A 26,482-nucleotide genomic window follows, 5' to 3' on the forward strand; every position below is an offset into this window, starting at 1 on the left:
CAACGTCTACATGAGACCTCTTGCAGCCATCACACGCCAACACAACCTCAACATCATCTCCTACGCTGATGACACCCAACTGATCCTCTCCCTCACCAGAGACCCCGCCACCGCCAGAACTAGCCTACATGAAGGGATGAAAGACGTCGCCGAGTGGATGAAGAACAGCCACCTGACACTGAACTCAGACAAGACGGAAGTCCTCATCCTGGGACCATCGCCCTCCGCCTGGGACTACTCATGGTGGCCCCCCGCCCTGGGCACCACTCCCAAGCCAACAGACCACGCGTGCAACCTGGGCTTCATCCTGGACTCCTCCCTCTCGATGACCAGACAAGTCAACGCCGTCTCATCATGCTTCAACACCCTACGCATGCTCCGCAAGATCTTCCGATGGATCCCGACCGAAACCAGGAAGACGGTCACCCAGGCACTTGTCACCAGCCGACTGGACTATGGAAACACCCTCTACGCCGGAACCACAGCCAAGCTACAGAAAAGACTCCAACGCATCCAGAACGCCTCCGCCCGACTCATCCCGGACATCCCCCGACGCAGCCACATCTCCGGCCACCTGAGGGACCTGCACTGACTCCCCGTCAGCAAGAGGATCACGTTCAGGCTCCTCACCCACGCACACAAGTCTCACCACGACCTGGGCCCCAATTACCTCAACGACCGCCTGACCTTCTACACGCCCACCCACCAGCTACGTTCTACAAGCCTCGCCCTCGCCGCCGTACCACGCATCCGAAGAGCCACCGCCGGAGGAAGATCCTTCTCCTACCTGGCGGCCAAGACATGGAACTCCCTCCCCATCCACCTTTGGCTGACCCAGGACCATCTCGCCTTCAGGAGACAACTCAAGACCTGGCTGTTCGAGCAATAGCGGACCCCTTCCCCCAAGCGCCTTGAGACCCTTCCGGGTGAGTAGTGCGCTATACAAATGTTATGATTGATTGATTGATTGAACTAGGGGGTGATAGTACATTAGTGTCCCTCTTAATAGATAAACCTCTATCCAAGAAAGAGGTTTCACTTTGGTATAATCTCCTATTGGACGGAATCGAGGGTGAGTTCCAGTTGCCTGACCTACTGTGGACCGCACATATTACAAATACCAGTGTGGAGAACCTGTGGTTTGAATCCTTCAAGATCACGTGGAACATTGTGAAAACCATCTTGGCTACGCCGAAACCACTTGTTCACACTACATAGGGCCTACTATTCGCCCCAGCGTTTATCGAAGCTTTCGGATAATCCACCTGTCTCATGCCCTAAATGCGGCATTGTAGATGCTTCAGATGTACACATGTTCCTAGATTGCCCACTTTTATCATCCTTTTGGAACTCAGTTTGCCTATCACTTTCCACCTCCCTGGGATCCCAAGTTACATTATGCCTTGCTCTTGTTATTTTTGGTGTTTCTCCAGAGTTTCATGTGCCGGCAAAAAATTTACTTTTCTTTGGTATTTTGCTGGCCAGGAGGGAAATATGTAGGAAATGGAAGGACCCGCTACCTCCTACCTTACTTGATTGGCGCACCTCTGTGCTACAAACATCAAAGCTAGACCTTTTAAGATCTGGAAATTCGCGCAAGAGAAACTTCTGGAGATTATTAAACTGGTAATGGTCTTTTAATCGGTCTTGGTTTTGGGGGTTTTTTCCCCCAAGGTCCAATGATTACGCTGCTTGGCACCTTTTCTCACATTTGACTATACCCACTAAAGTTGATATCGATATAAGAATGGGTATATGAACGCAGCATGTGTCCCTGACGGTCGTTCCAAGGTAGCTTAGTTGGAGTTTGACACCACTTACTGAGGGGCAATTTGGGCGGCCCTTCTGAGAGCCCCTACCAGTCTATCTGTGACAGTAAGTTTAGCTCCACATGCTACTAGTTGGTCACCAAGGGCGAAATATGAGGACACAAAAAAAAAGAAAAAAAAAAAAGAAACCAGTCACTGTTAGCCTATGAAAGGAAATTTAAGTTACTGTAAGATTGGTTAGAATTACTTTTCAGGATCAGTAGTGGGCTGAAAGATGCAGCACTGAGGTCTCTTCTGATAACAGGTGAGTTCATCGGAATTCATAGTTCGGCTGATTTTAGAGGAATATTTGTACATTTCAAAAATAGACAATTCAAAACTTTTCTGGTGAAAACCACACAATAGATTCCTATGGAAGGAAATACAAGTTACTGGTAAGTACACTTAAATTTACTTTTCAGGGTCCGTACTGGGCTCAAAGATGCAGCACTGATGTCTCTTGTGATAACAGGTGAGTAAATTGGAATTCGTAGTTTGGCTGATTTTAGAGGAATATTTTGCTCAATAGTGAAGGAAGGGGGCGGGGCCTGAGGTGACATGTGTGCAAACACGCCCTGTGGCGCATTTTAAGTTGGGAAATTAATTATTCTTCGATCCTGAGGTCCCCTGTGGGCCAACTAGCCCACCAGGTACCTCCAGTATGCGCCAGGGATCTGCGTTGCAGAGAGGTGTTTAAAGGCCACGCCCCCTTTTTACAACACTCTGCAACGCAGCTCCGTGACACTTACTAGAGGTACCTGTTGGGCTAGTTGGCCCCTAGGGGACCTCTGGATTGAAGAGGAATTAATTCCCCAACTTAAAATGCGCCACAGGGCGTGTTTGCACACATATCACCTCAAGCCCCGCCCCTACCTTCACCACTGTGCATACACGCCCCGTAGTGCATTCTAAGTTGGGGGATTAAGTCCCCTTGCATACTGGGGGTCCCAGGGGGCCAACTAGCCCACAAGGAACCTCCAGTATGCGCCAGGGGGCTGCGTTGCAGAGAGGTGTAAAAAGGGGCGTGGCCTCATTACACCTCTCTGCAAAGCAGCCCCCTGGCACGTTTCCAGAGGGGGTACTAAATCCCCTTGAATACTGGGGGTCCCTGGGGGCCAACTAGCCCACCAGGAACCTCCAGTATGCACCAGGGGGCTGCGTTGCAGAGAGTTGTTATGAAGCCACACCCCTTTTTACACCTCTCTGCAACGCAGCCCCCTGGTGCATACTGGAGGTTCCTGGTGGGCTACTTGGCCCCCAGGGACCCGCAGTATTCAAGGGGAATTACTTCCCCCTCTGCAAACGCGCCAGGGGGCGCGTTTGCAGAGTGGAGCAGGGAGGGGGCGTGGCCTCCTCCCCATCCCGTATTTTAATTCTTTTTGTTTTTAAGAAGGGGGGATGTGTAGCCCCCCTTCTTTTTCTTTTTTTTTGGCCCTGGGGACCCCATCCCCAAGGGCCTCACCCCCAAAAAGTATTTTTATTTTTTTGCAACGGGAAGGGGGCCGCGTGGCCCCCTCCCGTGGCTAATCAAGGCCACGTAGACCCCATCCCCCGGGCCGGTCTACATCTTTTTTTTTTATTATTTGGGAAGGGGGCAGCATGGCCCCCCTCCCGGGCCACTTCTGGCACCTAGAACCCCATCCCCCGGGGCCTGGCCCTCCTCGTTGGAGGCCGTGGGGGGTCCCCAAGCCCCCCACAGCTAACATGCTGCTCGCCATGAAGAAAAGCAATCCGCTTTTATTTTTGAAAGAGAGCAGGTTTCCTGCTTTCTCTTTCAAAAATCAAAGCAGTTTGCTATGGTAGGGTGGGAGCCGCGAGGCTTCCGCCTTACCATAGCAAACAGCAGTGTCCCCGGGGTAGGCACCCCGTGACACTGCAAGAGCCGGCCCTGGGGGGTGGCAGTCCCCAGGGCCATCAAGGGCTCCAGTAGGCCCCCTCCCAACAGTTAAAACCCCCGGGGGGTGGTGGTCCCCAGGGCTGGGGGATTCGTCACGGACCCCCTATTTTGAATATTAGTGCCCCCGGGAGGTGGAGGTCCTCGGGGCGTGTGGGGGGGCTTGAGCCCCCCTCACAGGTTTTTATTTGTTATTTTTAAAGGAAAGAAGCCCCGGGGGGTGGCGGTCCCCTGGGCTGCGGGTGGGCCATGAGCCCCCCGCATACATTTCGTGGAAGCCCCGTGGGGTGGCGGTCCCCAGGGCTGGGGTCCCCTCTGGGCCCCCCATTATTACAAATAAAAGAAGCCCCGGGGTGGTGGTCTCCGGGGCTGGAGGGCCTCAGAGCCCCCCCACCCTATTAAAATAAGCCCCGGGGTTGGCGGTCCACGGGGCTGGGGGGGCCTCAGAGCCCCCCTGCCCATAATTTAGTATAGTCCCGGGGGTGTCGGTCCCCGGGGCCCGTCTGGGCCCCCCTGTACAAAGAGTCCATTGCCCCCGGGATGGACGATACGCGCAACCCGCGCTTAACATGTTTTTTAAAAATCTTTTTGGTCTTGGGGGTCCTTGTGGGACCCCCTAAGTAGGTCTAGTGGTCAGGGTGTTTCTACCCTGCCCCTTTTTCCTGTTTTTTGCGTTTCTTTTTCTGTTTTCTTGTGCCTCGGTTCTACCGAGGCACAAGATGGCTGCCAACACTTCCTGGTTTGGAGTGTTGACAGCCAATCAGTAGAAGTCTTTATTAAACTCCTCCAACGCCTGCCATCATTACGCGTTTCGAGCCCTAAGGCCCTTAATCACATGGGTGATGTCATCAGTGATGTCACTGACCATGTCATGAGTGATGTAATATGTGACATCATCACCAGTGCATTGCGGCCGTGTGAGTTATAGTTAGCTCAACTAACTATAACAGGCAAATTTCTCTGGTTTTACATGAGTCAAATGTTCAACTAACTATAACGTCCCTGAAACCTATGTTTTTTTTGGTGAATTTCTAAGGTTTTTTAAATGCTAATTCCTAACTATAACATGCCTGAAACCTATGGTTTTTTCAGTGAATTTCTAAGGTTTTTTTTAATGATAATTTCATATTTTAATGTTTTAGTGTTTCTACAACCTTTATTTTTTCATTTCTTTTTTTTAAATATTTTGGAACTCTAGCATACTATTTTTTTTTACTTAAAAAAATTATGTAATGTTTTATATCTTCACCAAAAAATATGTATTTTTTTTGGGGGGGGGGAGAAAACTGTACTCCCATGCCAGTAGCGTACTAAGCTCCATCACCACACAAATCCTATCCGCCATATTGCTATACTCGTAAATGATGCGCATTTCGTATCCGACGATTTCATGTCACCGCATCCCGCGTAACATCATATACGCATGAAGTCACCCAAGGTGCTACTTTGGTATCCGACGCAGTACCAAGCCACGCGTTACGTCATATACGTATGGGGTCGTGCCAGCTGTGCTTTGCGTATGCGACAAGTACACGCTGCCAGGCCCTGTGTTATGTCACAGCCATATAGTAACACGCCAGGTTCGACATGCCTTTTTTTTTGTCTCAAAAGTATATTTAAATAACTTTAAAAAGTATATGAGAGCAAGCGATAATCTAAAATTTTTAAACATTTATATATTTCTAACTATAATGAACTTATATTATGATAAATATATTTTGTCAAAATCGCGTCGGCGTGGCCTCCTTGCGCGCTCGGTGCGCGATTGCCATGTGACCTTAAAAAAAAGCATTTGATTGGTTCATAACATTTCCCATTGTAACAGTTGGACAACCCCACCCATTTTACTCATTCTCTCTACAGTGTTTGATAAGAGGCACCTCTTCTGCTTAGAAAGCTTTTTTGAATAGTGTTTTCCTGTATACACATATCTTATACTACACACAACATACAACGATCATCTTGATCAATATTCATGCTCTGTACATTAGCTTTCCACGTGTAATTGCCATGCATCTCAAACGTTCCATAAAAAATAAATATGTGTTACACAATGCCCCTGGTGTATGTGTGTGCACATTATTGTGATCTCTTTCGGCCTCGGTATTCGTGGCTCTAAGAAGTATCAGGAGCTACGGTCAGAGTGCATATCCTAGATCACATGTGACAAACAGTAAACAGCAATGTGTAGATTTCTTTTGTTGTATGCTCTGTTGTCAGGCGTTACCAATATAGTAGTGTTTTATATGTGAGACTTTCAGATTCACGTTTGACATGCATTGCTTGACTGTATTGAGTGTTATCAGTGTGTATGACGTAGCCTCACTGATGATCCTCCCACCAGCCGAGCACATTCACATGTGTACGCTTCGCGATGGCAACACTTTCAATAATCCTGCGCACCATTGACATGCATATCTGCGCATATGCACAAGTTTGACAACGACATGTAATGTTCACCTTTCAATTTTTTCAAACACCATCTCATTAACGATAGTTTCCGCCCTCCCAACACATGCTACACTAATCTAAATTGCACACACTGCGAGGTCAAAACTACAAAAAAACACACATAAGTGCACATCCTGGCCAGACAGGAACTGAACAACGCCCAGGTCCCCGGAATAATTATTCACATCCCTACACTGGCCTGGCGTACGCAAGCCCAGCCCACTTCCATAAAAATAGGATAACGATGACGCCACATGTCCCTGTTCTTCCACACTGCCTCAGGTGATATGGCCACATCCACCTCGCATATCACAATGCGCAAAAAAAAAATGGATCCATGAGGTGTACACCATCCTGGCAATCAACACGGGGTCTAAATTGTGAGCCCTATAGCCCGTCGTCTACGAAAGAGAACCATGAGGTGTACACTATCCTGCAATCAACACTTCATCTGAATTGTGAGCACTGCTGCCCTTAGTGTTTGCTCACACAACAATGACAGCAGGTAAGCAGAGCTGCCTGGGTGCACAGGGCCTCGAATTGAGTGCGGTGCGGCGGGACGGGTGGGGTGCATCACCCTAGCTGCGCAGGTGCGAACAAACGATGTTGCAGTGCGTAATGATGTGATCTCTGACCTTATTCACTCGCATCTCTGTCTCATTTTAAAGACCTGCTGGACCATACTGTAGGCCTGAGCCAGCGGGCAGAGCTGCCCTACAGACACCTGTTGAGAGCGATGCTGCAGGAGGGGTGGGGTGCATCACCCTGAGTGGGCACGTGCAAAAAGGCAATGCTGCTGTGTGTAATGATGTGATCTCTGACCTCATTCAGTCACATCTGTCTCATTTTAAGGACCTGCAGGACCGTACTGTAGGCCTGAGCCTACGGTTGGCTTTTAGGACACTGTAGTGAGCTCGTTACTAAGTGTACATGTACACAGGCTTCCGTCACTGCATTACACGCGCACATTATGCTTCTAGCATGCGCTCTGTTCCTTTCTATGTAAACCTTCTTATAACGTATAATTATTTAACCTTGTGAATTCTCGAGCACTCCATCTCCTCTTTGAACCATGATTGCCACTAACAGTTGGTAGATCGTACTTCAAAAAATGAAGGATGCACTCAACTCCTATTTTCTATCAAGCTTGAAATAAACCTTCATTTACCTCCAGACGTTTCCTCCATTAAATTATTTCTCTCTTCTCAGACATTCCATTGATTGCCTCAAGAAGGGCGGAGCGGGAGCTGACCCCGCAATGATGACGCCCTGGGCATTCTGACACCTTCCATCGTGGTATCAAGAGTGACACCGTCCCTGACCAGAGACCTGGTCTACTGTACAAACATACCCCGGACTCGTAGCTTGCACCAACACATTTTTTTACTATACTGTTTCTTATTTCTATTTATTTGTGTTTTAATAAAGGTTACTTTTTTCAAATAAATAACTGAGTGTATAGGTCTTCTTTATTCTGACAACACATGTCTATTATTTATTGTGAAAATCATCTGTTTATAGGACATTTTAAAGACAAACGTATCTAATAATAGAGTGCACCTACGAAACATAATCTAACTGACTATTAGACAAAAAAAGCCTGGGCAATTGTACAACTGCAAGAGTTCTCTGAGTGTATCACTTTATAACACCATAAGTACTGCCCGTGTGATTACCGGACAAATAAGGCACTGCCTAGGACCACCGAGGGTTCAGGGACTGCTGAGGCCCACCCTGCATATTTAAATAAAGATTCGGAGTGTGGTGATCCCCGGACTTCAGTTGGCCTTGAACCCCCCCAACAATTAGTAAACAATACCCGGGAAGGTGGCGGTCCCCTAGGCAAAACATCTCTGTGCCCTTCTGCGCCTAATTTACATGTGACATTAAGATCCCCAGTCCTACAGAGACCCCGCAATATAATATTTGGATTGGCCACGAAACATTACCCACCAGGGGCCTCATTTAAAAGAACGGGTGAGACCCCGTGTTTTTTTTCTTCTTTTTTTCCCCTCCTTTTTACCATCCGCATCCCCTCTATGAAAGCAATACGAGGTTTTCCTCCTCTAGCTTCAAGTAGTCAAACAAGTATTTGCTATCACAGGGGGAAAGCCATGCACCAGCCCTCTAATAGCACACACAAATGTCCCGCGAATGCACACCCCGGGACATTGTATGACCTGCGCCTGACATGTTGCCCTCCCTAGCACCATGATGCATTTGTTAGTATAAACGCATACTAACACAACTTACACATATGTAGTACAGCAACCACAATGTAGTGAAGAAGCAGAGGAAGCGCAAAATATAAATACTACCAGAAGTCGGATGACAGTTCAATGATAACAACGACCCTGGCATGAGTAGAAACAGCTACACGAAGAAAACGGGTCTTCAGCACAACGCAAGCAATTTTGAAATATTGGTGAGTGGTGATTTCTTTTTACTTTCTCCCGCTCCTCACCAAATTTATATAGTGAAGAGTCAGACAGCAGTGGATCCAATTAGTAGATTTATTACAGGAAAACAAGACACCTGAAACAGCCACCAACAGGAGCAGACAGCAAGGCAACTGTCTTCTCCAGCACCGGGTACAAACTCCGCAAGGTTCCCCTCATGACAGCCCTACATTCTAACATTACATACTTAGATTCTAGTAGAATTACATACTAACATTCGACTATGACTTACATTGGAATACTACACAGAGCACATGACTTTACAGCAATGAGCTCATGGTTTCATCCACGAGTCTTGAGACCGGTAGGGATAAGTATTTTGCTTCCTACTCCCTATATTGTATAAACGTAAACTAACACTTCTTCCACAGGTATGCTACAGCACCCAGAACACATCCCTTTACATCAATGAGCTCACAATTTAGGCTCATGGTGTAATCCCCAAGTCTTCACGCCAGTAGGGGTGAGTAGTTTGCTTCACACTCCCTACATATTATAAACGCATACTAACACTATTTACACACTTATACTACAGCGGTTAGTATCCTACAGCCCCCTGAGCCCATCACTTTACAGCAATCAGCTCGGTTGGCATGAGTACTTCGCTTCCCACTTCCAGTATAGTATAAACGCATGGTACTGGTCAGTAGTTCACTTCCCACTCCCTGTATGGTATAAACGCCTATTAACACTACTTACACACGTATACTACAGCGCCCAGAGCCCATCCTTTTACAGCAATCACCTCAATTTCATCCCCAAGTCTTCACACCGGTAGGCATAACTACTTCGCTTCCCTGTTCCTGTATACTATCAACACACAGTAGTGGTCAGTAGTTCGCTTCCCACTCCCTGTATGGTATAAACGCCTACTAACACTACTTGCACATGTATGCTACAAACACCAGACATCACTTTACAGCAATGACCTCACGGTTTAGATTCTCGGTTTCATACCCGAGAGTAGCACCATATCATATCAGCACCATGCCACTCTGACCAACACCGCACTTTCAGACCGGTAACAGTGACTACTTCGCTCCGCACTCCCCCACAAAGCTTACAGTGCTCCTACCCTCCTCTCCTCCTTTTTTCACCCTTTTTCCCCTTACTCACTTCAACGGAATCACAAAATGTCAGCCAACACTTCCTAGTTGCAACACCATCACAGCCAATAAGCAGCAAGCTCCTGCTCGTAACGCCTCAGCCAATCAGATGGCAGAATTCCCAAATATCAATAAAATTCGATATTTCTCAAAAACTACTGAACGGATTTACACCAAATAAACAAAAGCGTGCTTTCTACACCAAGATCCTTCTCCCTGCCAAATGTGGGGTAATTCCGTTCACCCGTTTGACCTGTAGCATTGTCTAAACTTTCCTATGGAAATGAACATGGAGAAAACACGTTTTGGGACCCCCCTTTTATCTCAGCCCCCCCTTGATGAATCACCCCCAAACTTTCAACATAGGAGCTGATATGAAAAAAGAATTTGTTTTAAAAATTTCATGAAGATTCATCAAATGACACCAAAGTTAAATGCAAAACAAAAAATGCTCTTCCTATGGAAACTCGGTCCTAACTCTATAGCTACTATCTATGACCGCCAGTAGGTAATAAAGAACAAATTAGAATAGTTCCTTGATTCTTTTAGCTTTCAAAACTTCTCTCTATTACTGTCTTTCTAATTTTCCATATAAACAATTTTATTGATATTCAAGTACACATAGAAGTCAGAAATGCAACGTATTTTCTCAACACACTTTCTAAAACATTCTACAACTGGTGGAGGTTAAAACATCATCAATTTTTTTTAACCTAACAAAAAATTTTTTTTTTCAACATTTTCTCGAACATTTAACGGCACGTGCAGGTTAAAAGTTCCCGACTGTTTTAAGTTCGAACAGTGCCTTCCAAATGCAAGTAGCAGGTGTGATTGAGTAGAGCAAATTTTATCCTATAATATGTACTCCACGTGCAAACTGCTTTTTCTTAACCAATCACAAAGATGCTTTTCCACAAAACGAATGTGCACCCTACTTTAAAAAAACAATGCTTTTCATCGCCCAATGAGGTACCGTTTTGTATACGAAAAGAAACTAGTTCCCCATCTTTATACATATCTCCTATTCTACGAAGGAACTGCATGAGCTACAGACATCTTTCCATACCTTCCAGCCATACCTTCAAAATGCTAGTGTGGATCGTAGGACATAGCTATGTTTTCTGGTGCCAGATGTATGCAGAACAGAGATGTATGGACTTAGACCTAGGTTTACAAAATGCGGACATTAAATGGTCTGGACAGAGAGGATTGAAGTGTCACCAATTGTTGCCTTTGGTTAAAACCTGTTTGCATCTCCAACACCCTGACCTCATGATTGTGCACTGTGGTGGAAACGACCTAGACACATTGACTGGGGTAGGTTTGAAATGCTTATGAAGGACACCTTTGGACAAATGATGTTACTTATGCGTCAAACTGTCTTTGTAAATTCCAATATATGCCAAAGACAGAAGTGGAATGGTCCAAACAATTTTGTCCTCAGATTGAAAAATCTCAGGAGAAAGTCAACAAAGCTGTGTCTGCATACCTCAGAGAACATAAAATGGTCTCCATCTACATCAACAACATACGTTTTGATATGGCGAATATATACAGAAGTGATGGAGTACACTTCACAGATCAGGGTAACCAAGTTTTCCTGAATAACTTGAAGCTGTGCATCCGGACTTATATGTAGCTCCAACTAATGAACACAAGGGCACTTTTTAGAGCGACCCTATAACTTACAACTTAAGCCCGCTATTTTAGAGCCCGATAACGGCAACTTCCGGACCCTTGCCAAAATGTATTCTCCACACAGCTGTGGCGCAGGGTCCAGAGCATCTCACTTTGCGTCACAGACCTCTCGCTTTGATCCCCGGCTCTACTCAACCATAAGAGTGAGTAGTTGGCACTTTACAAATACCGTATTGATTTACCTTAGCACTCCCTATACAACACCACCTAAGCCCCATATACAAGTTGAACACGTGTGGCACGACGCCCAGAGCACATGACTTTACAGCATAGCACACACAGTTTAGGCTCACGGTTTCATCCCCGAGTCCGGCAGCAGCTCAATTTAACAGCATGACACTCTATGCAATACCTAACTTATTTTCCATACCCAGCACTTTCAGACCGGTAGGGGTCAGTAGTTTAACGGCTTCGCACTCCCTCTATAACTCCCTCTAAGCACCATACACAAGCTACAATGTTCGAAACAAAAGTTCATCCAAGTAGCTATAACTATATGCTGACACTACTTAGACAGATGTGGCAAAGAGGCCAGAGCGAATCACTTCATAGCATATGACACACAGTTTGGGCTCACGCTTTCATCCCGAGTCCGGCAGCAGCTCAGCTTAGCAGCATCAGACTCTAGAAAGTACCTCACATATTTTCCGTACCCCAGGACTTTCAGACCAGTACGGGTCAGTAGTTCGTCCTAGTAGTTATAAACACATGCTGACACTACTTCCACAAGTGTAGTGCAGCGGCCACAGCACATGGCTTCACCGCATAAGACACACAATTTGGGCTCACGCTTAATCCCCGAGTCACGCACGAGATCACCTTAGCAGACTCTAGGCAATACCTCACTTAACTTCCGTAGCCCACCACTTTCACACTGGTAGGGGTGAATACTTCGCTTCGCACCCTCTCTATAGCACACCCTAAACACCCCACAGAGGTTACAGTGCTCCTACCCTTCTCTTTCCCACTTTTTTCACCCTTTTTTCCCCTTACTCGCTACAATGGAATCACAAATTGGCGGCCAACACTTCCTAGTTGCAACCGCTTGCAGCCAATCAGCAGCAAGCTCGTACTCGTACCGCCTCAGCCAATCAGATGGCAGAATTCCCAAATATTGATACCTGTAAATTGCGATATTTCTAAAAAACTACTGAACGAATTTACACCAAATAAACAAAAGTGCGCTTTCTAGACCAAGACCCTTCTCCCTGCCAAATTTGGGGTAATTCCGTTCACTCGTTCGACCTGCAGCGTTGTCTAAAGTTTCCTATAGAAATTAATATGGAGAAAACACGTTTTGGGACCCCCTTTTTCTTGGCCCCCCCCTTAACGAATCACCCCCAGTCTTTCAACATAGGAGCTGATATAAACAAGGAATTAGTTTTGAAAATTTCATGAAGATTTGTCAATCGGTGTCAAAGTTATTGGGAATAGAATTTTGCAATTTTCCTATGGTAACTAGGTCCTAACTATAACTACCTACCTACCTACCTACTGGCGACCGCCAGTAGGTTTTATATATATATATATATATATATATATATATATATATATATATATATATATATATATATATATATTTCAAGTTTCTGACATTAGAGCTTTACAAACTGCACATGAATTGGCATTAGACGAAGACCTAGGTGCCAGTTCAACTCAAGTCAGATGTGACAGAATGGGGATTAACATTAATGCATCTTGTGAAACGCACTTTAAGGCACCATCTACCTTTATAACCCTTATGCCCAAGGATGCAATTGACACATTCAACGACATGGTTACAGAGGATCTAAAGGGATTACAGATCAAAGTCTCCAGAAAAATCAAAAAAGCTAAATATATGGAGAAACAATACTTCAATTTAATGAAAAAACTGAGAAGTAATTCCAATTTAATAATCAACAAAGCTGACAAAGGAGGCAATATTGTCATCTGGCCCAAAACTCAATATATGGCAGAAGCAAATCGGCACCTGGCAGATACTTCATGTTACAGGAAGGGCAATTTCATAGAGATTCGTAACCTGAAAGAGACTGTACATAAAGAGCTAAATCAGTGGAAGAGAGAAGGACTACTGACTAAACATGAACTGGCTTTTTTAAAGAAAGATTTTCCATTGATTCCGACTTTTTACCTCATTCCAAAAATTCATAAACTCATATCTCCTGTACCTGGGCGACCCATTATCTCAGCTCAAGGCAGCCACTTGGAAACCATCTCCAAATATGTTGACTACTTCCTCCAGAACTTTGTTGTTGAACTCCCTTCGTATATCAAGGACACTGGACACTTCCTTATGAAATTGAAGGAGGTTAAGTGGGAACCTGATTACATCTATATGGCCCTGGATATCAGTACCCTATACACTAGTATAGAACATGCTGATGGCAATGTAAGCTTTAAGAATCACAATGATATGCTGATAAGAATGACACAGTTATGTTTGATGAATAATTCTTCAGCAATGAAGTGTATCAGCAGCAAAGGGGAGTGGCTATGGGGGCATGCTTTTCCCCAACCTATGCGTGTTTACACGTAGGGTGGTGGGAGGAGCATGTCCTCAGGCACACACCTAACTTTGCCAATAATATCATTCATTATTGGAGGTTCATTGATGACATCTGCATAGTATGGAAAGGGTCAGAAAACGCAGCCAGGGACTTTGTGAAGGTCATGAACATCAATGACCTCAACCTTAAATTTACCTCCCAAATAAGTACCACGTGTATTCAATTTCTTGATGTGGAAGTTTATGTCCATGAGAATTCCCTTGAAACTAGGCTACATAGGAAGAGCACTGCGGGCAATTCGATCTTGCATGCCACCAGTGCCCATCCGGGTCATTTGATAAAAAGCATCCCTTATGGGGATGCGCAGAATTTGTAGTTCTCAGCATGATTTAGAACTATGCCAGAATGAGGCTTTTAAGAGATTCTTGGAACGGGGCTATTCAGTTAAAGAACTCATAGTAGCCAAAGCTAAAACCAACAGCAGGAGTAGGGAGTATTGTCTGGCATACCAAACTGGGGATAAGGACACTGAGGGCCCTGACAGCAGTGGTAAGGAGGAAATGAAAGTCAGCTTGATTACCACCTTCAACACAGAGGAGCATAAGATAAGGGGAATTTTAAAGAAACATTGGCCCATATTAAAAACTGATATCAGCCTAGCGCCCATGTTACCAGCAGAACCCTCCCTTGTTTTTAGGAGGGCACCCTCTATGAGGGACTCTTTGGTCAAAACAAGTCCTGAGGTAACTGGTGGAAAGGAATGGTTTTCGAACAAAAAAGGTTTCCACAAGTGTATCTCGTGTAGGGCGTGCAAATTTGGGGTTAATACCTCGAAATTTTGTTCTGCTTTTAGCCCCACACCCATTCAGATCAAAGAGTTATACACATGCCGCACAGATTTTGCGGTATATGTATTAGAGTGTTCTTGCGGGTTAAAATACATAGGCAGCACCAAACTGCAGGCGTTCAATCGCATCCTGCAACCTTTAAGAGCGATTGTTAATTCTGATGTAACATATCCAGTTGCCCGCCATTTTGAATTGGTTCATGCTAAAGACCTGAATCAACTCAAATATTTCATCATTGATGCTGTGCCCAAGAACATACGGGGTGGGGACCGGGATAAACACTTGAGGTAATTAGAAAGCAAATACATCGTGCTTCTAGACACTAGGATCCCCAATGGATTGAATAGGGGGGAGGATCTTCAGGTTTTCTTGTAAATAACCTGTCATTTATCCTCTTTGTTTTAACATGCCTCTTTGGTCTCACCACATTACAGCTCCAATAGGGGTAAAGAACTAGGTTGATCCTTTAAATGTGTATTATTAACTTTGAGGAGAGGATCAGCCCCTATCACATCTAGAATGTGGTCTATGATGGACCCATATCATTTTAAGGTCTATAATGATGTCATGTTTCATTTGTTTCAAGTTCTAACCTTTTCCATCTTGAATGTGAAAGCCCTTGTTCGAGTAATTGAGAGAGCATTTGAGCTAGATAACAGTAGGTGAGGGTTCTCACAATCCGGTTATTCACACATACATAAAAAAAATATATATCTTTAAGGATTTTCTTTAATTTGAAGTCCATTTATGTCATTTTAGTCACTAAGGCTAGAGTATGGTTCACAGGATTAGCATCCATCTATTTGTGTTTACATCTGTGTACATATATGAAAATGTTAGCGCATATTTTACCACTATTTATCAACTTGTGATGGTTTTACATTTATCCTTTTTGAGTAAATTTGTTGATAATGCGCAGCCACTATGCACTTTAAAAAAAACTTTTATGCACTTGCACTTAAATTTGACATTTTAGCACGGGCTATACTTATTTTTATGACATAGATTGAAGTTAATATTTACAGAAGTCAATGTTTACTATTGTGGATGCACGAGGCCAAAATGACCAAATTCTCTCCAGTAGCGTTCATTGTAAATAGAAAGAAATACTATTCTGACCACTATGGTTTTATATATGAACGCACCAATCATGTGGATCATTCTTATACATTTTTATTATCTACAATATTCAAATTGATTGTTAGAACCCAATACTATGATTTTAGTAATATTTTGGGCTATTACTAATAACAATTTTATACGTGATTTGTAAATGAATTACTTCTCGGTCTCTATGATGCAACCTTTTGGACAATTGTAGTATTTTTTCTATGTCATTCAACCAGGTGCTTGTTGTCAATTCCAAATCACACAGTATTTAAACACTCCCATTGGTATTTTGATGTCATGTGATCAAGGCTGTTGTAATACAGCCGAAACGCGTCATGCTGGTGGAGAGGAGAAAATAAACCACTTTATTCACAAACTTTTGTGTCCAAGTGATCTGTACCTGTGGATATCGCAGCATCGGGATCTGAGTTGACAGGATATTGTCTTCACACATATATATATATATATATATATATATATATACTCATTAAAAATTCTAGCAGAAGAAACAGAGGACACAAGTTGTCCGTATGAAAGATTTAGGACAGAGAATATACCCTTAGACATGAGCTCGAATAGTGGTTTCAGGCCTAAATCCACTTTTCTCCCCCAGCTGAAAAATGATGCCATAGATATATTTGAAAAGGGTATGAAGAAAGAGCTGCAACTCATTTCAAAGCACAAATTCAAGAGTTGGAGTAACCTCAACAATCACCATCGTAATGCGTTGCTAAACTTAAAGAACGACCACAGCATAGTGATAAAGAAATCAGATACGGGAGGGAATGTAGTAGTGCAGTCTAAGACCGACTATGTGCAGGAAGGATTAAGACAGCTAGCTGACCAAACAAAATACAGCAGAAGCAACCACATGGAGTATGATGCATCGATCAGGCTATTCCATACGTTGCTCCATGAGTGGAAAGAGAAGGGACTCATTGAAACAGAAGAATTTAGGTTTCTAGAATGTAAGTCCCCCAGGATTCCAGGGTTGTATCTTCTACCGAAGATTCACAAGGATCGAAATCATCCACCTGGAAGACCTATAGTCTCGTCAATTGGGAGTTGCCTTGAGAATGCTTCACAGTATGTAGACTTTTTTCTACAATGTTGCGTACAGACTCTGCCATCCTATGTAAAAGATTCAGGAGCTTTTTTGAGGTTCATTGAATCATTGAAATGGGAAGAAAACTACTCATTACTTTCATTGGATGTTGTCGGGCTATACACATGTATTCCACATACACTGGGTCTGACAGCCTGCAAACATTTCCTCTCTAGGAGATCGGTCTCTTACCTCCACCACACACAAATGCTTCTCAAAATAATGGAACTGTGCCTGACACAAAACTACTTCCTCTTCGATTCCAAGATCTACAGGCAGGTCCTCGGGACATCCATGGGGACTTGCTTTGTGCCCAGCTTTGCCGGTCTCTTCATGGGGTACTGGGAAGAGGAAGTAGTGTATAGGTCATCGATGTATAAAGAGAAAGTCATCAAATGGGTTCGATACATCGATGACATTTTTGTGGTGTGGTCAGGTTCGGAAATGGAAGCCAAGAACTTTGTGGAGGAGCTCAATTACAATGAATTCAATCTGAAATTTACGAGCCAGTGGGCTGAAAAGAGTTTGGACTTTCTTGACTTAAGGCTGAATGTGGAGAACAACAGATTGGAAAGCGTTCTCTATAGAAAAGAGACGGCAGGCAACAGCCTGCTACATGCTCGCAGCTGTCATCAGAGCTTGCTGATACAAAGCATACCAATAGGGGAACTCCTAAGAGCTAAGAGAAATTGCAGCACTTCTGCAAGTTTCATGAAAGAAGAAATGAATATGGTTGAGAGATTCAGAGCGAGAGGATACACAGAGAAAACAATTGACAGAGCCAAAAAGATTGTGGAGGAAAGAAGCAGAGAATCACTGTTGATAGAAAAAAGAAAAGAAATTGAGGACAGTGAAAATATGAAAACTCGCTTCATAACCACATATAGTAGTCAAGCGTTTATGATCAAACGTAGCCTAAGAAGATTCTGGCCTGTTCTGCAGACAGATCCTGAGGTTGCAGAGTTTGTGGAGACTCATCCCCAGTTAACATTCAAGAAATCTAAATCTTTGAATGACGAGTGTGCAGTGCCATAATAACTGGCAAAGACAAACCAAGAGGAATACAGGGATTTTTCCATTGTAGAAGCTGCAAAGCGTGTAAACACAGTAAGAACTGCAAAGAAGCAAGGCTCTCACCATATATGGAACCCTTTTTGATACAGGAATACACATCCTGTAATACGGAGTTCGCCGTATATGCTTTGTTCTGCCCGTACATAGGCAGTACGATACACAAAGCCAAAATCAGAATTTTGGAACATCTAAGGGCCATAAAAAACTGCGACAATGCTTACCCAATGGCAAGGCATTTTCAGATGAAACATAATCAGAACCCCAATTTGTTGAGATTCTGTGTATTGGACTGTGTTAAACACGATGAAAGAGGTGGAAATAAAATTCAAAGACTCCGCAGATTGGTATCCAGACTGATTATCAAATATCAAACAGTAGCACCTATCGGGCATAACAGTGATGAGGAACTAGAAACCCATCTAGGCTAACAGACTGATATTGGATTTATCCATAGAGTATTGACCGATAATAGGGTAGCTAGAGCCAGCCAGGAAAGTTGAATCAGAAATCCATCTTGGCTAAAAGACTAGAATTGTGTTTAACCAAAAATATCTCTGTCCATAAATAAGGATGTTTTTGTGAGGCAGATAACTTGAGAAGAGATCAGATCTTTGATGACCAAAAGGGGTAGGAAATGGTTGTTGGGAGTCAGACTCAATGTACAATTAATTGAAATGATTCAAACCGTTTAACTCGTATGTATAATGTGTCTACAGCTTAGGTACCATTCCAATTTTTGGGACAGGAAGGGTAGCGTCTAAGAAGTTTATGTATTCCTAATTTACGAAAAAGTTTTTAATTCACAGGGTGTTGGTTGAATTTGTAGATTGAATTTATTATTTTGTTTATATAGATACTTATGATGTATGGAAGAAGAAGAAAAAGATGGATTTACAGCAGCCAAGTTAAAAGATAATGAAAAAAGAGAGATATTGGACATAGACATTCTCAGCACACTGGAGTATAAGCATGGTTTGAATCAGATCCACATCAAGTAGGCATCGCCGTTGTGTATAAAAATAAGCCCACTTGGGCAAAAGTACAGTCAAAAACGGGTAACATCCAATAGACGTTACTGAGGGGGCCAGAAATAAACCGACTGGATAAGATCTGCAATAATATCTGAGAAGGAGTGACAGTACTCTATGGTATGTTCCGAATGAGTCAACTTCAATTGTGCGAGGGAACATGAGATTCCCAGGTTCACGGGAGAATGAGAGTTATGAGGTTAAGCCCACTTGGGCATAATAACTTGAGGTCAAATGTTATAGGAAATGTTAAGGGAACTGGCGATTAGCCAGCTATAATAAATGTAATCATTGTTTTGATTCTCTCATTATTTCCTTTCGTTGACCGTTTGTGTATAAATACACACAGGTTTGTGCTAACAAGGGTTCATATGTATCTCTGAAATAACGTAATGGACACTAGGTGGCTAAAGTAATAACACTCGGTTAATTTCCATACAAGTATCGAATCACTGTTTATGTTGCAGCGTCAGTCTGCTTTCTATGATTATTTTTCACGAAGTCACATGTTAGTTTAAATACCTATGGTGATCACAAACACTTTTACTCGTGAGCAAGGGAGGTGAGCTCCTGAAACGCGTAGAGTTTTTCGTTGCTTTGAAACTGCATTAAATAGCATTTCTCCAGCAAGAAGTTGTTTGTGTGTTTACTGACCTAAATGGAGAAGTCAGGACTTGAATTCATATATATATACATATATATATATATATATATATATATATATATATATATATATATATGTATGTATGTGATCGTATTACCGTTCCCTTTTACTCGTACATCAAATCAGAAGGTGGGCGGGAATGTGAGGAATGTGCAGGTAGAGATAAGAGTATCCATAAAACAGATGGTTTCTGCATGTAAGTAACTTTTTTCTTCTGATTGATACTTCTAACTGCAGATTCCTCACCTGTAGAAAAGATCTCATAGCAATACACTGCCACGGATGAGGGTTGATGGATGGTTAGATGAGGAAATCTTGCAGAAGACCTGGCAAAGTGCCCCTCTGCGCACCTTTGAATCCAGGAAGTAGTGCTTACGAAGCTGTGCAAAAAGCCCACATTGTCACCTTACAGAATTCTGCAATTAAAATATCTCTGCCAAGTGCAAAAGTAACAGACTTAGCCCTGGTGGAATGGGCTTAGATCCCTTCAGGAGGAACTTTTTTGACTAAGACATAGTTGATCTTGATAGAGAAGATGGTCCACTATGATAGAGTCCTCTTATGCACTGCCATACCAATTTTGGCACCACGGTGCTAGACAATGAGCTGGACATTTGTTCAGAAATCCTTGATGCGGTCCAGGTAGTAATTAACCCTTCACTGGGGATCCAACCAGGGCAACCGTTCATCCTCTTTCGTAGGATAGGAGGAAGAGGATAGAAGTTTGGAAGGGTGATGGATTAACAGGGATGGTAGGGGATCAGCACCTTAGGAAGGAAAGCAAACCAACTTATCCCGAAATAAATTAGAAAAGGGATGACGATAGTTTAGGGCTTGCTCCACAATAACCCTTCTAGCCAAAAACACAGTTTTGATGGATAACAATTGTAAGGTATAACTGTTAAGCGTCTTGGAAAGAGTTCACATGGAAAAGGTGGGAACTAGATTCAAATCCCTCTAGGGAAACACAAAGGGAGTTAATGAAAACAAAATTGTCAAACTTTGAGGAAGCACAATAGGGAACTTAAAAAGGGATGGCTTGTACGGCAGATAAGGCAGCCAAACACACTGAGGTGTTGAGAATGACTGGAGCCTGGTCTTGCTGAATCTTCCTGAGGCATTGAGGAATTAAGGATGTCAGTGGGGGGGGTGGAGAGGAGTGCATAATGAAGCTGAAAGGTCCACCACCTCAACATCCCCCAAAGCTCCCCTCAACAGATACTGCAGGGTGCAGAGCTGCTGGCATTGACCATTTTTTCCGAAGAAAATAAGTCCACCTGTTGCGTGCCCCACTGCATGAAAATATCCTGGACTACGTCTGGCAGAAGATGCCACTCGTGTTTGGCAAGGTGACGCGACAGCTCAGGCAGTGTGCCAAAGACCATAGTATCAATGCTTCTTGGCAATGGATTTGAGACCCTACTCCCCCTAGCTTGCTCATAAACCACTTTGCTGTTGTATTGTCCATCAAAATCTGGATGGGGGAATTTACGAGGGAGGGGAGGTTGATGTGAAGAACCAACTCTTCTGGAGACCAGAGGCCTCTGATTTCCAGATCCTCTATATGAGCCCATTGTAGGGTGAAGTCATCTATCAGTCCTGTAGTCAGAGTCGGAGAGGGAGTGAATGCCATCCCGCAACTTAGGTTCACCTAGTTCCCCCACCAAACTATTTCTGCTGCAGTGACGGGGTAGATTATGAGGGTACCCAACAGGTCTCCCCGTACTGGCGTCACTAACTGTAGAGGAACCACTGCAGGGCCCTCATATGCCAATGTGCATGCATGACAAGGATAATGCAGCGAGTCAGCAAACCTAGAAATCTTAAAACTCTAGGTAATGAAACTCTCACGCCTAGCGGAAAAGATGGAATAGTTTTCTGGATGTCTCTGATCTTTTACAGTGGAGGAAAGGCATGGGGAAGGCTGGTGTCCAATGCCGACACTATGAACTGGACTCACTGGGAGGGCCACAGGAGAGATATGAGCCAGTTGATCGAAAAGCCCAGGTTGAACAGCAGGGTTGTGGTCAACTGCAGGTGGGGCAACTGCACCTCTAGCAAACTTGCATTGATAAGACAGTCGTCCAGGTACAGGAAAATGAGGATGCCCGACAGTCTGACACTGGTAGCAGCCACTGCTATTACCTTTGTGAAAACTGGAGTTGCCTATGCTAAGCCAAAGGGTAGTACTTCAAAGTGGTAGTGCGTAAAACTCACCACAAAACGCACATACTTCCAGTGTGACCGCGAGATAGGGACACCATTCAGTTTCAAAGCTCAGTCAGGAGAACTTGAGCTAGGGTCAGCATCTGTAACTTTTTCTTTTTAAGAAAGAAGTTCAGGTCCCTGAGATCCAGGTTAGGATGCAGATCGATATACTTCTTGGGCACCATCAAGGGGAAAACGCAGTTCCAAAGTTGCAGCACAAGACAATCTCAGTCAGAATATTGTTTTTAGTTTCTGTGGTGGACAGTTGGAGATCTGAGACCTTGACCTTTAGCATCACTGTTTAGAGATACTACTTCAGGGATTGGTAGACTACTGGAGAATTGCATAGCTAACTTTGTCGAGGTGTCTATGCTGCTGGAGGATGACAGCCCTTAGAATTCCAGAGGATCTTGATCAGGGTCTCCAGAGGACATAAATTCAATAAGATAAGAGTTCATCCAAAAGGTATCATGAAGACTGCTCTTGTATTCTTCCTCCTCTAAAAGACATTGGGTCTAACTGAGAGAACTGTGCTGAGAGATGGCATTGAATTGCGGTGTCTGTGGTGTGGTATCCGGCACCGGAGGTGGAGGAGTCATCCACTCTGTTAACTGCTGAGCTGCCAAGCCGCGAGTGCCAGATTGAAGCAGAGTGGTGTGTAATGGATTCGAAAGCGGCATAAATGTTGGAGGTCTAAATAGGGCAGATGGTCCTAAAAACGTGCCAGTCACTGTGTCAAATAATTAGCTGGCTCTGACTCTGGGGTCCGAAAATCGGGGCAGGCTCACGCTGACACCGGAATTTTGTGCAGTGGAGGAACCAGTAACAAAGACTGAAGGACGATGCTTCGGAGCCAGACTAAGTATGGGAGACGAAGAGTGACAGGAAAACTTACCTTTGAATGCTACTTTGCCTTTGGTGCTTCTTCGCGATAGTTGAAGAGGATGATGGGGATCTGGAATGATACATTGTACATTTGTGGCATCACTAGGCCTCTCTGGCACTGGCCATATAGAGCTTGGCCTCCCACTGTTTTGTGGCCTTGGGGTGCAATCTGAGACAGGAAGGGCAGGCTAGGGAATCTTGGTCTGACCACATACACCAACTGCAAACTAAATGGGGTCTGTAATGGATATCTGTCACTTGAAATCCTTGCAATGTTTAAATCCTGATTTCTTAAGAGGAGACATAGTGTTGCTTTTGTATAATTGTCTGTGAAGAAAACACCTAAGAAAGCTTAGCTCTAGATCCATATTGAAGGTGTGGACAAAAGGGAACCGATGACATTGGGCCCAGGGGGGCGCTTTTTGGCCTCAGTGATGCTGCCTGACGCCACTTCTGGAGTCGACCAAGTCCGGCAACTTCTACCAACGACTTACAAACTTTGAAATATTCGGGGATCCAGTGTGACGCCTGGGGATGTTCTACAGGTAGAAGTATTCATCAGCAAGTGTTAAATTCATTTTGTAAACATATGTGCAAGAGAGTGAACAAGATGGTGCAACCTGAAGGGCCTGGAAATTCAAGTCTTTGTTTTCCCACACCAAGCGTCAAGTATGCAGTATAATGAATATCAGAGCGCACCATAGAACCCATAAGTGTATCTGACCATGCAGGTGTCTGCTATTCTGATGGTCTCTAGACCTGAAAAGTACACAAAATAAATAAAAGATGTGACAGTAGACCACAAAGTACTACTAAAGTGGTGCTAGGAACAGAAGAACAGTCCTGGGATCAGAACAATGACACCTGCGATGGTGTGGTTGAAAATTAGTAGTGCAGTGTGTGCTTTATGGTGGTAGTGAGGTAGCATAAGAGAGATGGAGAGGTACTAGGCTGTGTTAGTTCGACTGAATTGAGAGCGATAGTATTGTGGTGTTATCAAAGTTTAGTCTTGTTGTTTGGATTTTAAGGTGGTGGTGGTGGAACGCTTTTGCCATTGTGAAATGGTAGCGCATATTTGGGGTGGTAGTGTATAGGTGAGGTAGTAGTGCTACTGTAAGCAAGGATGTATTATGCTGTTGTGTGCTTGGGTGGTTCTGTGAAAGGCATAATAGTGTAGGCATGTAATTTGATATTAGGGATGATAGAGTTATAGGGATAGTAGTGTGATCCTACAGGTGGTAGCAGATCTGGAAGGTGAGAAACACACTGGTGTGTAGGCTGGAGTCAGTGAGAAGTAGTAGGGTAGTGCTGTATGTGGTAGTGTAGTTCAGGCTGTAATTGTGAGGTCCAAGGTCGGGTAATACAATGATGGGGAGGAATGCTGGATCTGCTAAGATGGTAGTGTGGTACTCAGTGGCGATAATTTGATACCTGAAACATGGTGTTGTTGAGAGTGTCAGACACATGGATTAATATTCAAATGGCTACTTTAATCCCATCAGACCCTGGCTCTCTCGTGGCCAATACACTTGATAGGGCCATCATAGACCACCAGGTGAACACAGACTGCAATATCCAAGACGACCAAACAGAAAGACACAATTAGGGTAAAGCTTCACTGGGCATCAGAGACTAACTAATGTTCGTGTATGTTTTGTTACTGCTCTCTTTAGGCATACCTAAATATAAATGTAAAATAATTTGTCTTTGTTTCGTTCATAAAATCTCAATAACATCTACAGCACTTTCAGCCAGAAAACTGAAATGGAAAAACAATACAAGCCCATACAATCAATTGTAAGGAATTACAACTTTACTTGAAATGTCCTTTCTGTGAAGCGGTCATCAGAGCAGTAAATCCATAATTGTCGAGAACATCAATAGAGATATTCCTTATAAAAGAAAGTAGAAATAAAGCATGTATGTCAATAATTCTCATTATTTGTCACAATAAAACATAATGAACAGCAAAAGATTTAGAAGAAAGACAGCAATTGAAAAGTGGAGAAAACACAAGATAACCAGAGGATACAGGGTGCTCTTCTCTTCAGAATTTCCCTTATAAAATTGCTAACATATTCAGCCCAAATGTGTCATCCAACAGATGTATAGCCCGCTTCGACTTTCTCAACACTCCAATTTAAACGTCACCGAATAAATCAATGGTACTAGAAGTAACTTCCCTATAAAAAAGGGGGAACCTTCTATTCAGAGTTGGATGTTTAGACATAATGCATCAATCAAGCATGGAAACAGTATTCAAAAATATTTCAGATTTATGGCAATAAGTATATTATCCAGGCCTGTAAACCGTGAACGCATAGTTGGAAGATGTGTATGGGGCCTATGCATCCGTTAGGCAAAACAAATGTTGGTTGAATCTGTAGAGATAATTGTGCTAAACGATATTAAGTACCACATACAAGGACTACAAAAAACGAAACATTTACTCTTTATTATCACTGATATTAGCACGTGGTTTTGATGAACAAGTTACTTGCCTTCAGTAACGTATCATCTATAGAGACAATATCTAGCTGCAGATTTCTTATCTTTGAATTTACCAGGCATCAGACTGGATCCAGAAACATTTGTGTGAACAGTATCCCTGCCCGCCATTGGGTGGCTCTGTTTGGTTCCACATGGCGTAGTTGGTGCCGGATGTGACTTTGTAGTCACCTATATAGATGCCATCCAGACTTTTCAAGACTTTCCACGTCAGAAGTGCAGAGCCATGAAGCGAACTGACTAGTGTGTGTCCTAAGGCCCTGAAAAGGGAGGAACCCTAGCCTTATAAATAGGTCCACTGAGCGGGGAGGCATGGTTGGGTCTGCAAGGAATCTGCAGCTAGATATTGTCTCTATAGATAATGCAAAACCGAAGGTAACTTGTTCATCTGATAAAGACTTCCAAATGCAGATTTCTTACCTTTGAATAGATACAAAAGCCATACCAACCTGGCAGTGGACTGCGGACAAAGTACTTTTTAGCTCCCACATAGCCCACGAAGAGTTGGTCATCCACCTGGAACTCTTTTATGCAGTCAAGGTTGAACGACAATGCTCTTTTTGAGTACAGATGCTGGATTCACTACTCTCCTTAGAGGCATGTAGAGGAGCATAAAGCGTGGGCAGTGTGACCGATTGACATGGGGTCATCACTTTAGGTAGGAAAGAGGCCCAGATGCGAAGCACCACCTTGTCTGGGAACACCATAAGATAGGGAGGCTTGGATGATAAAGCATGGAGCTCACTCACCCTCCGGGCAGATGATATTGCCACTAGAAATGCTGTCTTGATGGTAAGCACCCGGAGGGGACAATTATGTAGCAACTCAAAGAGAGCACACATGAGGTAAGTGAGAACCAGGTTCAGGTTCCACTGAAGAATAATGAAGGGCGTAGGGGGAAACATATGCACAAGCCCTTTTAGGAACCTATTTACAATAGGACCTGGAATATAGAGCACAGGTCAGGGAGCCACAGGAAAGCAGACAAAGCAGAAAGATCAATCAATCAATCAGGGAATTATAAGCGCACTACTCACCCATGAGGATCTCAAGGCCCTGGTGGGGGGTAGGGGGGGACAGGAGTTCCGTTCAGTCGAATAGCCAGGTCTTGAGCTCCTTCCTGATG

At 43.8% G+C, this 26,482-nt stretch overlaps 1 protein-coding gene across 1 annotated transcript in view; it reads right to left on the reverse strand.

The window, feature by feature from the left end:
* FANK1 (fibronectin type III and ankyrin repeat domains 1) overlaps positions 1 to 26,482 on the reverse strand; it is a 1,467,952-nt gene that overhangs the window by 679,044 nt on the left and 762,426 nt on the right. Inside the window, exon 5 of the mRNA XM_078643513.1 lies at positions 24,666 to 24,740. Within this exon, the coding sequence (XP_078499639.1) occupies positions 24,666 to 24,740 (75 nt within the window). The remainder of the gene's footprint in view (positions 1 to 24,665; positions 24,741 to 26,482) is intronic.

This window comes from Lissotriton helveticus, chromosome 5_1 (genome assembly GCF_964261635.1).
Source record: "Lissotriton helveticus chromosome 5_1, aLisHel1.1, whole genome shotgun sequence".
Classification (NCBI taxonomy): Eukaryota; Metazoa; Chordata; class Amphibia; order Caudata; family Salamandridae; genus Lissotriton; species Lissotriton helveticus.